The 13,411-nt window shown below is 41.9% G+C and overlaps 1 protein-coding gene across 3 annotated transcripts in view; it reads left to right on the forward strand.

The window, feature by feature from the left end:
• NTMT2 (N-terminal Xaa-Pro-Lys N-methyltransferase 2) overlaps window positions 1–9,113 on the forward strand; it is a 36,364-nt gene extending 27,251 nt beyond the window's left edge. For 2 of the 3 annotated variants that reach the window (XM_065842312.2, XM_065842311.2), the window contains exons 3-4: window positions 618–867; window positions 3,470–6,145. In XM_065842312.2, the coding sequence (XP_065698384.1) occupies window positions 618–867; window positions 3,470–3,744 (525 nt within the window). In that variant the 3' untranslated portion in view covers window positions 3,745–6,145. Of the gene's footprint in view, window positions 1–617; window positions 868–3,469 lie in introns of all 3 variants that reach the window. The other variant, XM_071810243.1, reaches the window with a different exon arrangement.
• The last annotated feature ends 4,298 nt before the right edge of the window (window positions 9,114–13,411 follow it).

Consider the following 13,411-nt stretch of genomic DNA (forward strand, 5'->3'; position numbering starts at 1 on the left):
TTTGAGTTGTCATAAGTTACCTACAGCTCCAAGATCTTTGTTCAAACACAGCTTGTTTTGAAAACCGCACTTTGATTCCAAGGATGCTGTTTATCTGCAGTGATATCCATGGACTCCTTGGACTTTCTGTGCTGCAGAAGTTGCTTCTTGCGTGCAGTATTTGGTATATGCTTACTTTTTTTGTTAGGCCCTTAGGGAGCTCAGAATGGGACTTATCTTGCCATGTAGTTGCCTGTGAGGGATGAATATTTGACAGATGAAGTTGCAAGGACTTCACAAAGACCAGTGGATCTTCTGAGAAAGCTAGGAGCTTGTGAAAGATTGTGTCTTTTCTATACCAAGCAAAAACACATTGTACAGCAATACATGCAGGGCCACAGTGAAGAAGTCCAGTCAACAGTAGCCTGGGAATCGGGCAGCCCAGCTCAGCGCACACACAGGTACCCAAAGCTGTATTGATATTGTCCCAGGTTCTTATCAGTCTTGCAACAGCCCTGCACAAGTGAGGATACAAGACGCTAGGCTTGGTGGACTAAAGGCTGTAGCTGGTGATGCAGTTGTGGTGATCTTTCAGGTGGTATTTTTCAGATTTCAAATTATTTTCTTGTGTCCCACAGGGGGTAGGGAAAGCTGGCACCAACCGCGCCCTGGACTGCGGCTCTGGGATAGGCCGGATCAGCAAGCATGTCCTGTTACCAGTTTTCAAGAGTGTGGAATTGGTGGATATGATGGAGAATTTCCTGGCTGAGGTGCCGAACTACCTACAGGGCAAGGAGGACAGAGTAGAGATGTATTATTGCAAAAGCCTCCAGGAATTCACTCCAGCTCCTCAAAGATATGATGTCATCTGGATTCAGTGGGTTTCAGGTTAGTTCAGCATGATTCATCCAGCCCAGCATCTTGGAGAGCTATACAGCCTGTGCTAAAATTGATGTTAAAAGAATGGTGCAGCTGTAGAAGGAGGTTCTCCTATCTTTGGGCCTGCTTCCTAAATTCTCACAAGAGACTTTTGATATTTATGCCCAGTCACTTGCACAGTGGCTACAAATCAAGTTGTTTTTTTTCAGGTCACATACTGGAGGAAGGTGCATGTTCCTGGAGAGCAGCTTGTGTGCTAAATTGCAGCTGAGGAGTAGGCCTTATATACGAGTTTTCTGGAGCGGGGTTCCTCCTTCTTACTTGCCAGTGCTACAGACAAATACATGGGGCTGGCCTCACCTGTGAGCAGGAATTTCTGAATCTGGTGACTTGGGGCTATTTCAGGAAACAATTTGAAAAAGGCCATAGTGAAATCACCAATACCTATCAACCAGATCATGTCTTATACATGCACCAGTGCTTATCAAACAGGTTCACTTAGCTGTGTCCCACAGTACCCCCTCGTGTAAGAAACATCTGCTTCTCCTCCTGGAGCCACCCCGGTGAATGCCCTGCAGCTTTCAGAGCAGCAGACTGGCAATCAGATAATGTGGGCTGTGTTCCTCATCAAAAAAAAAAAAAAAAAAAAAAAAGCTCTTATTTTTTTCTAGAAATCTTACTGCTTTGCATAACTGTCCTTCCAGAAAAAAAAAAACACAACTTTTTCTCGTAATCTGTGAACCTAAGTGTCCATGATGCAGCTTCAGCTGACAGCAGACATTATTTTAAAGTACAGGAGGGGGCCTGAACAACTCCTCTCCAAAACCCTGGAGACAGTTTATTGCTAGGCAAAAAGAAGGACAGATAGTTTAGCAGAGGAGATGGTTTTATTCAGGAACACTATTTGTCCTCTACGTATAGTCTTAAAAAGTAGTAAAACTGGACTTCTTAGAAAAAATCTTTACAACTGTAGAAGCAAATTACTTCAGAACAGTATGATTTGCCTTTGTATCTTTGCTTTTCTTGAATAACCAGTCATTGCAGTAAATGTGACTTCTGCCTCGTCTTTTGAGCAAATCTGTGTCAACATGAGACTGAATGACCTAAAACTTGTCTGAGGCTGTGCAGATCAGCTATGTGGCTGCTAATGAAGGGAGCATATGCCTTTTCTTTAGCATAGAACAGATCTGAATCTCCTTCCTCCACTGATTTCAATGAAATACGTAGTGATCCTAAGTATTAATCAGACTTCCCAGCCCATCAATGCTTTTGGTGGAGCAATGGTGGAGTGCAAGACCATGAAGATCTCGTTTTCTTGGGAAAGTAGGTTAAAGGCTAAGTGATGAGAACATTAAGTTCAAAATCAGGTGTTGAAAATCCACAATGAATCTTGATTATTCCACCTTGATTTGTCTTATCTATGCATAAGTATATGAGCCCAGGTTGTTATTTTCTGAAAAAATAAAAATGCAAGTTTATATTTCGTATAGAAATTACTGTCTTCCATCCACTTGAAAGGTATTTTGCTTTAGACTTTGAGGCTTTTTTCTTTTTTCTTTTTTTTTTTTTTTTGAAGGGAGCAGTTAAAAAAACCTGACATGCTATGTTAAAATGTGCTTTTGAAATGACAACTTCCATTTATAAAAGTTTATATCTCCCATCAAGAAAACTAAATAATCTGACTAGAAAACGCAAACAATATTGTTGGGTGTTTTTTTTAAGTTTTTCATTCACTTTCTGACCACCTGTCCTTGCGAATTTATTCTAGATTTTTCACGTGTGAGGGTTCTCATTTTGCTCTTCTCTGAGACCTGCACTACTGGTCTCAAACAAGTACTGATTTAATGCAATCGTAGTAACACATTGACAAAAGTACTATTTGTAAATATAGCTGGTATTTGCAGAAATCACAACAGTATGGGGTAATATAGAGTTTATGTGGCAGTTTGGAAGGTCTTGCATTCCTCACTGGATCTTTAATCCAACCTCCCTTGATGGGAACATAATGTTCTGCAAAGTTATAGAAATTTGCAGCATTAAAAGATGGAAGGGAGTGTTAGATTATCTAGTTTGACCTACTCTATATGAAAAGCTGTTATGTTCATTCCTTTACCCTTGTATTGAGCCTGTAGTTTGTGTTCAATTAAAACGTATCTTTAGAAAGTCAAGCATGCTTGATTTGAGGACTTCAAGAGGTGGTAAACACCACTTCAGTTGGTAGTTTCCAATGGGTAATTACTTCCACTGTTAAACAGTTGTCACTTATTTCCAATCTGAATTTGTTTGGCTCCAGCTTCCAGCCACTGATTCTCATTATAACATTAACCACCAGATTAAAGAACCCTTCAGCACCCAGTATTTTCTCCAGTATTCCTATCGACTTCTGTCCACATCTGTTGCTGCTACTAATACTGATCCTAAATATTGATTTAAGTTTGTACCTGCTGATCTCATTGATTTGCCCAAGGTTTCATAACGAAATCTGGCAGGACTAGAACTTCTCCTGTAATAAATAGGGTGTGGAGACTCAGATCAAGGCACCATTCTGATATGTACAGGGGGTGGCTCTGAATGTCTGATAGTGATCTGTTTTCCATCTTTTCATCTGTAGGCTGTCTGACAGATAAAGATCTCCTGGAGTTTCTCATCCGGTGCCAGAATGGCTTGAAGGATAATGGTGTTATCATTCTCAAGGACAATGTAGCCAGGGAGGGCTGTATCCTGGATTGTCTGGACAGTAGTGTGATCCGAGACCTCAACATCCTCCACAGCCTCATTGAAATGAGTGGACTCACCATCCTGCGGGAGGAGAGGCAGGAGGGATTCCCCGAGCAGTGTGTCCCTGTCTGGATGTTGGCCATGCAGAAAGGCCCTGCCCATTCCTGACTCCCAGGGAGACAGCAGAGCCCAGGCTGTGGCTGAACCACGGGACTGGGGTGGAGAAGAACATCTGCTAGAATCCTACTAACCATGCACTGCTACTACTGCAACTCTAGGGCAGCAACTCCTAAAGGATGGGGAGACAATTACAAATTAGCTTCTTCAGGGAATAGTCTGCTTTGAATCCTGCCTGCTTCATCATTCTCTCAATTTTTAAAGGGCTTTCTAACAGCTTCTTGTCAGATCTCTCTTTTGTTAAGGAAACTAGTAGAAAATAATTAGGTCTGAAGTTTCTGTAGTGGCTAATACGTTTTGGAGTGTTCTGTGTAAGGTGTTAACAAATAAGCCTGGTTTTTACAATGGCATTTAAATTTTCTTGGAATTTAAGAAGGATCTGTCAGATGACTGAAGCAGGAAATTCAAATAACTTCTGGAAAACCTAACCCAAATTTTGACTGTCATCACTATCTGTACTTTAAAATATTTAAAACAAAAATGTAAGGAAAATTTTATCCATTTATTGGCTTCAGCTTTGCAGTTTATTTACTTGTTTGCATTTCTGTCAGCTTGAACTATAAGACAACCTGGTTAATTTTCCAGTTTTAGGAAGTACTTCATCTTTCTGATGTTTCTGCCGGGGAACAATAGTGGTGCATAAGGGTTTTCACACTCCAGGGGAAAACTTAGATGACAAATATAGGCATGTTTGCATTGAAATTTTGTTAAAAAGATTGCCCCACAAATTACATTCTGGAAAATATTTTTTCAAAATGTTCACAGTGGAAACCACTTGAAAGCTTCTCATTATTATTCATACCACTGTAAACTTCTTTCTTTCCCACATTCAGAACAAGTCTGGCACCATATGTAGAGCTAATGGGATTTCATGGGGTGTTAATAGTAAGACTGTAAGAAGAACTAATACAGTATTGTATTAATTAACAACTGTACTAAACTGCAGAGGGTGTTAGCGTAACCCAAAAGCATCCATGATTTATATTCTAACAGCAGCTGTATAAGCCTGGATTTGAAAATACTAACACACATACCATATCCTTAAGGCTCACAGAAATTACACATTGAGCTTCTTGTCCCCTTCATATAGGCACAGAAAGTGCGGTGGGAGGACAGAAGCTGATTTTGCAGAAAAATTCAGAATTTGAAGTTCTGCTTCATTCTGAATGAGGACAAGAAGGGAGAATTTTGAAATTCTTTATGAAGGCAAACCACACAACCACAGACTTTTCCAAGCTGATTAAAATTTTTCATTCAGGCAAAATGAAATATTTCTTTTGAGTATGACTTTTAAAATAATTTGCACTTAAAATATTATTACATGCAGTAACAAGCAAATTAAATATGGCATGTTCAAAATTTTAGAAATTAATGATAATGTTAGAATGGACTGTTTTGACTCCGTCAGAATTTTTATCATGTTTTGTTTCCTCAAAATGCAATTCTGGTGAAACGTATCAGACATTTTAAAGAGTTGCATTACGACAAACCTCCATCTTCTGAGGGAAGGGGCTCTAAAAAACATCGTCCACATGACTGTAGGCACAGTTGTTCGTGTCAAATATTGTCATCTGTGTTAGATTAGCCCACATAGAAGCCTGAAGATAACGAGATTAGGGAACCTCTCAGCTGGATTTTAGTACACTTTGCCATCCTTTGATAACAAATCTCCCATTTTGGTTTTAATTGCATAACTCATATTCTCTAGCCATATGGTTGCATATGTTGAGAATTTCCAGTTTATGGCAGAAGGCTTCCTGCCATCAAATCTTATCCAGTAGTTGTTCTCTTAATATGCCATCACTAATTGTAGGATTAAGGAAAACAACCCTGGTGATTTGGTGAATATTTTGATATGTCATATAACCCAGAAACCTATTGTTCCCATGACACCAACGCTTCTGACATGTTTTGGCTAATTGTTCCATTCTAATCGACTGGTAATGAACATAAATTTGGTATATAACATTGTTAAAATCTCAAGGTGAACACTGGCATTCTGGAATTGTCCTCAGACTTAAGTGTTTCAGATTCCCTCTAAGCCACAAGATTCTTTCATTCTGACGAGGCCACTAAAAACTGGTGTGGTCTTTGTGTGAATATGAGTATGTGCAGGTATCTGAAGGAAACCCAGTCATTTGTTTAACAGGAAAGGGGCATCAGTCCTGTTGTTAATAACACTGATTAGCACTAACACAAGAATATTGAAAAGTCTTTTATGTGGATTACAAATTAATTTGTCCTTCACCATTTTTTCTTCTTGCCAGAGACGTCTGCTGTTGTGCAGAATACTTGGGGACAGCTGGAGATCCTAGTGCAATCATGTCTGTGCCAGGCATGTCTGAGTGGTGTTGGTCACTACAGTGGTGAGGAAGTAAACAATTTAGTACAAATCTAGACAGCTGCCATATCTCACACAGCAGAATAAATCAGCTGTTCGCTTACACGCCAGAGTGGGTACAGTTCAGTAGTGAGAGATGTGGTTTCAAGATGGATATAAAATGTAAAGTGGTTTAGGATGAAAGGTAGAATATGAATGACTGGTATTGTAATCAGTAAAATACATTTTTCAAGGTAAAAATGTTCTTCCCATATTTTGTACATCTCTCCTATTTGGAATTCCAGAATACATATACATAAATATATAATGAAAATTGGTTCCCTTAACTATGTGAGAACAGAGACAAGTAAAATCTTAATTTAGTAGAAAAACTCATATTTCATGGTTCCCGCATTCCTAGAAATTAGTGTTTCAGGGCTATGTTCTTCCATACTAAAATATTAAAGCTTTTCTGGTGACATAATAAATATCAAGAGTAAAGAAACACAAGCCCTCCAGAGGCTTAAATGCATGAGATTGCTGCAGACTGAATAATATTTTGGTTTCCTCCTTTTCCAAGGTATATTTTAATTCAAGAACTCTCAGTCAACCAGTGCAGGCCACTCTTAAATGTTTGCGGATTTGGGTAAGGGCCATTCTTGGCTTAAAAGTTCAGGGTTCTCTGGGCTTTACCATAGCATATAATAATAGTAATGAATCACAAATTTGAAACAGAAGATCTTGCTTAGAAATCATCTATGTATCAGTTTTTCTCTGGTGTTCAAAGACTGAATAATCAACTCAGTTGCTCAGCATCACTTTTCAGGTTATTTAAACCGTGCATTTAAAGAAGTCTTTAGCTCATCACATTGCATTGGGAGTTTGAGTCCCATTTGTTCGGTGCTCACGTAGGACTTGTTCCTGATCTCAGCATTACAAGAAATTTGATCCAAGATCAAGGTCCTGGCTGAGGCAAGGTTCACAGGACATTGAGAGTTCTTCAAGCTCAAGCCATCATTCACCACCAATAGGTAATTAGTGAAAACCCCAAATTAGTCCTTCAATCAGATGTTTCTCCCAGGCAACCACTACTCAAGTAATCACTTAGCCAAAGTGCAGCAAAACCCATTTCAGCCATGTCACCACCAAAGCTCTTGGTAATGCCTCGTGTCCCCATATCAGGTCCAGTGCTTCTATTCTGTGAGACTGAAGGCCAAATATCTTTATTATATGAATGTGAGGTTCCTTACAAAGGAGATCCTCAAGCCATGACAGTAGCCCCCGAGTGCTACTGCAACCCAAACAAAATGTAAGGAGCAATTATTACAGCAGTCTGAACAGCAATCCCAACTGTGCAGCTCCAGCAACCATCAAAGCTCAAGCTGTTTGTGTTCTGAAGGCAACTTGGACATTACAAATGTCCTTTCATTCCTAATTGGAAGAAAGAGCCATCATTTTAAAACATATTGCTGACTGGATAGTCTAAAATATTTTGTTTCAGAAATACTGAAATGATCATATGAAATATTTTTAGTTTTACTTTCTTGTTTGGATGTTTCTATAATCCAGTCTAAATTGACATGTTATGTGAGATGATAATACATTATATAGTATTGTAATAATTGAAGTGAAATATTAATTTCCTACAGAATACACCAATACATTTGGTACATTCTCTGCCCCCAATTTTAGTGAAACAAGTCAGCAATTTCCAGAGGAAACAGTCATCTCAAGAGGAACAGTCCTGTCAAGAAGCATTTGCCCAAGCCCTTTTTCTCCTAGACATATCCCACCCATTCAGGCAGCTTGCAGTGTGCCTGGTCTAGGGAGAAGCCATCTTGGGCTCTTTGACAGGCAGGAAGAGGAAACTGGCACCTCCAGAATGATTCAGACCACCTCAGAGCTGAAGTGGCTTGAAATAAGAGTTTTCCTTCTCCCTGGGAATGAAAGTGCATCCCCGTTATAACCAATTCAGCATCTTCATCGTTAATGTCAAACAGACGTACAGTGTGATCTGAGGGGTTTGTGACTATTAAAAGCAGAAAAAGACATGAGCTTGGATAACCAAATACCCATTAAAAATCAGTCATGGTATAGGGGCACTGCATTAATGGGAGCGATATATGCCTGCATAATGCCAACTGACAAAAGCTTTGCCAGTTGTTCCACCAAGTGCCCCAAGTATCTTTATGCTGTTCACTTGTTCTGTCTATTCTCTTAATCCAGGTTCCGCAGAGCGTTTACAATGGTATATCTGACAGTAGGCCTGTCCAGAGGAACTTGACTGCTACATGTGATTAAAACCAGTTGTGTTGCATCCCATTCCTCTTCCTTTGATGCTTCTTCCAACTTGCCAAGAAAATCCCTCCTCCACTTGCCAAAAATGATTTGTTCTCTGTGCACATCACCACATCTCACTGAAGTAAAACAGATTACCTTTGATTTTAAGAGGAGATAATTCTGTTTATCTGAGAGCAATAACAACACGCTGTATTTCAAACATACAGGTTAATATTTGTCTCTTTCAATTGATGTCAAGTAGGCACTCCCAGACCTTTGTACCAAACACAGCTCATGTCCTCATGATCACCATGAATAACAATATTTGTATGACGCTATACATCCATAGACCTTGAAGCATGCATTATAATTTCGTTCAGGGTAAGGAAACTGAGGCACCGAAAACTGTTCTGGTCTGAATTACAGCTTTACCTAAGTGGTAGCTGTGAGTGATTAACACTTCCACAAATCAGGCCACTACAGGAACTGCGGAGTGTTTTGCAGGCAGATATAAACTTGCTCTTCTTGTGCTTGGAGCAGATTGAAACAGCATGGTTGTGGTTAGCCTGCTTGTTACACCAACCCGATGTGTCCTGCAAAGAGAGGGCTCTGGCTGAATGTTGTGCTCATGAACATAAACAGCTTCTGTTCCTTTCAAAGCGTTGGAAGAACAACCTGGTGTATGCCTGCAGCAAAAATAAAGATGGAAAATTGGTGGAAAGTCTCTCTTCCCTGTATCTCTCTTCCAAAAATGTTGAATTTGGACGCATTTCAACCTGGCAGGCCCATGCATTCATCCCTTCTAGATAGATGTATTAAAGATCCAAGCAATAGCAAATGTAAGCTCCATTCGACTGTGCCACTTCACAGTGACTTGAACGGATTTGTGGGTATATGATTCCTGATTGTTCCCCTCTCCCTAACTTCTGACAGCACCCTGTGAATATAACATCCTGATTCAGATGGCAAAGCAGTGGATGTTGTCTATCATCTTGATTTCAGCACAGCATTTGACACAGTCTCCCACAGCATCCTCGCTGCTAAACTGAGGGAGTGTGGTCTAGATGACCGGGTAGTGAGGTGGACTGCAAACTGGCTGAAGGAGAGAAGCCAGAGAGTCATGGTCAATGGGGCAGAGTCCAGTTGGAGGCCTGTATCTAGTGGAGTGCCTCAGGGGTCAGTGCTGGGGCCGGTGTTATTTAATATATTCATCAACAATTTGGACAAGGGAATAGAGTGCACTGTCAGCAAGTTCGCTGATGACACTAAGCTGGGAGGAGTGGCTGACACACCAGCAGGCTGTGCCGCCATCCAGCGGGACCTGGACAGGCTGGAGAGTTGGACGGGGAAAAATGTAATGAAATATAACAAGGGCAAGTGTAGAGTTTTGCATCTGGGCAGGAACAACCCCTGGTTCCAGTATAAAATGGGGAACGAGCTATTAGAGAGCAGTGCAGGGGAAAGGGACCTGGGGGTCCTGGTGGACAGCAGGATGGCCATGAGCCAGCACTGTGCCCTTGTGGCCAGGAAGGCAAATGGGACCTGGGGTGTATTAGAAAGGGGGTGGTTAGTAGATCAAGAGAGGTTCTCCTCCCCCTCTACTCTGCCCTGTGAGACCACACCTGGAACATTGTGTCCAGTTCTGGGCCCCTCAGTTCCAGAAGGACAGGGAACTGCTGGAGAGAGTCCAGCACAGGGCAATAGAGATGAGTAAGGGAGTGGAGCATTTCCCTTATGAGGAAAGGCTGAGGAAGCTGGGGCTCTTTAGCTTGGAGAAGAGGAGACTGAGAGGTGACCTCATTAATGTTTGTAAATATATAAAGGGTGAGTGTCACGAGATTGGAGCCAGGCTCTTCTCAGTGACAACCAATAATAAGGGGCAATGGGTACAAACTGGAACACAGGAGGTTCCACTTAAATACGAGAAGAAACTTCTTCACAGTGAGGGTGACAGAGCACTGGAACAGGCTGCCCAGGGGAGTTGTGGAGTCTCCTACTCTGGAGACATTCAAACCCACCTGGACACCTTCCTGTGTAACCTCATCTGGGTGTTCCTGCTCCAGCAGGGGGATTGGACTAGATGATCTTTCAAGGTCCTTCCAATACCTAACATTCTGTGATTCTGTTCTTTCTCCCATAGGTGCAGAACTTGGATTTGTAGCCCCAGCTGTAAAAATGTTACAACTCAGAATGCCTCTACTGAGGACCAAAATGAAGGTTGCCAGAAATTACCCCATCTTGAACCTTTTAGCATTCTTATTTCAGAAGGTATGGGCACAGGTACTCCTGAAAACTCAGCGGAGTACAAAATTACACTGATGTTTGGCTTGTACCTCCCCCAGATAGACATGATGGGTTTCCTGAGGAGTGCTTTTTGGACTCTGGATTGATCGGTTTACCAGTGAGCCAGGGCTGACCCTCTATTGGGTCTTATTAAATAACACACTGGTTTTATTTATGGATCAGTATGTGAGTGCATTGTTCAATAAATGAGTGGCTTCTCCTAAAATCAGGATACCATCGGCAAACCTTTAAAAATCCAACCCATAAAATAAACAGACTCCAGGAGTTACCTGTGACTCCTGCTGCTGCACTAACTTCAAGGTAACGAAAAGTCAATAAACCCCCACCAACAAAATCCCCACTGGGATCCAGCAACTGAGACTCTGAAGCAGCAGTAATCAAGAGAAACTAAGTGATTCAGTAAAACATTAAAGTTCCCAGAGGAACCATATTTGGGCTGCCTGGATTTGGTGAGAGAGGCAGTCCTGATTATGTACCAAAGGCAAAATGTAGGCCCTTGAAGAAGCTCCTGTTTGGACGGTGTTTGCAAAGCCACTCTGCTATCTGACTTGCTCCCTGCCTGTGCTGAGGCCACGTATCATCCCTATATCATCCCCAGCTGTCTAGATGCCCAGCCAGAAGGACCCTGAACAAGTTGAGTACTTTCTCACCCTGCGCTAAGTCATTTCATTGCTCAGGTAGGATTTGGTCCCTGTTGTTCTGTTCTCAGTCTTGTAGATCCCCAAGCTGATGCCTGATAGCACCTTCAGTTTGCAGTATGCATTAATTCTAATTTCAATGGGCAGGGCAAACCCTGCCTTTGCCCTAATGTAGCTAATATCAGTAACTAATTGCCTCTTTTTCTGGGCTTTTTCAGCACAGGCAGCTTTGTCTTGTCTCCCCCAACAGACTGCATTGTCTACAGCAAGGAGAGAAATACCACCTCACAAAAGATGACTGAGCACATCATTGCGGGGATTCACACCAGCCATGCAACAGCCAGGACAGCTGCACATACCAAACAGAAAGGATTTAGGAACCAGTGGACTACTTTCTGTCACTGCCTTCTCAGGTAGACAGATCTACTTACGGTCAGGCTTTTCGATCATCTCAGCATCAGAGCATCTTGTCATGACTACTACATTGAGCTGCTCCACCCCACTGTCAGGTAGGGAAGGACTAGGTAGTTTCATTGCTTGTATGGGAACCCCAGAAAACACAGTACATTCATCTCATCTTCAGCTGTTTAGTTATTACAACTGCCTGATAATCAGGGAAGCAAGGCCAGTACCTCTGCAAGACTTTTCAGTCCATCTGATGCTATGGGACACATCCAGCATTAGGAATATCCTGTCTCTTTCTGCTGATTAGTGATTTAGTCTTAGCTGGGACCATATACCTAATGTTAAATGAGTTGAATCTCACCTTGAGGGAAGAGGGGCCTTAGAGAGTTGTATGTGTTAGAGCAGGGAAGAAACCCAGGTCTCCTTAGTCACAGCCATGTGCTCATGCCACTAAGTCATTTTCTCTCTTATTTGTGTAAACTTAGGGGATTTGGGTTTTCAGCACGATAAACAAGGATTTAACTACTTCCTCCCTCCCCCCAAATAACTTTCCCTGAAATTAACCTGGCAAACAGAGCCCTTGCTCTCAGCAAAGCCTTTCTGCTTGGTATTGTTTTTGTAACTGATCCTCTGCTGAAAAACAAGCACCTCAAAATTTCTGCTACAAACAACCTAAGGGAACCTCTTAACAATAACATCACAAGCAGTCTTATACCCTGCTCCACTGAGTCCTGTGACAGAAGAGTGGACACCCACCCATGGATGGGTTTATAATCCTGGGTGATGAAGTGCTAGGGCAGCTGGCAGCACACAGAGAGTGGCGCAAGGCGCCTCACACCCCTCCAGCTGTGTGCTCTGCTTGGCAGACAGGAGAGAACAGAACAGCATCTAGGATCAGGAGCCAGAAAGAAGCTGTGGCCTCATGCTAGGCATGTGTGAGTTGCAGAGGTGGTGGCAGGAAAGGAGAGGGATGTTTGACATAGAAAACAGGAGACTTGACAGGCTGGAGTATTTGCATCTTCAAACACCCCATTGTGAGAACGGCTTTCAAATTATGACATTTTAGGAACCAATAATCTTGCATTTGTGGTTAACACTCTTTAAGGCTTAACTGCAATGTGAAGGTTAGAAAGTTGTTTTTTTCAAATGAAAATTCTCACGTAACTAGAGAATGTAGAAATGGGTATAACCTGCCTTTGCAGATTGTCCTTCCTTTCTGTTCCATAACAAGTGTACACAAATAGCCTGATGTATCCATAGAAGCACAGTGGCAGAAATCAAAGATCAAGACAAAGGTGACAAGTAAGGAGCAGGGAGGAGCTAGACAGGAGAAGACGAGGGATTGTGCTCCTTCTTTTGACTGGGAAATAACGAGAAACTTGTTGCCTATCACATAGTCTAGGAATATGTGTTGGAACTGTGCCTTCTAAATGTCTTTACTTTAGGTTAGGCCTGAAAGCACAAAGCAGCTTACAGCACTTTCATTCTTAGATGCAGTACAGAGAGGAGCACGTGGCAATCCCGGCTGTAGGGAAAACAAAGGCCCAGAGAGCTGTATCACTGAGTAGCCAAGTTGGGAATCCCACCTGAATCAATCCTGAATACAGACAAAGCTGCCACTTCCCTGTGAGCACAACAGGTAAGTTTTTCTCAGTTTAGAGCTAGATTTTCATGTAGCTTTCCTTCACGAGGGAGCTGAGAATGGCAGCTA

Source organism: Patagioenas fasciata, chromosome 6 (genome assembly GCF_037038585.1).
Source record: "Patagioenas fasciata isolate bPatFas1 chromosome 6, bPatFas1.hap1, whole genome shotgun sequence".
Taxonomy (NCBI): Eukaryota; Metazoa; Chordata; class Aves; order Columbiformes; family Columbidae; genus Patagioenas; species Patagioenas fasciata.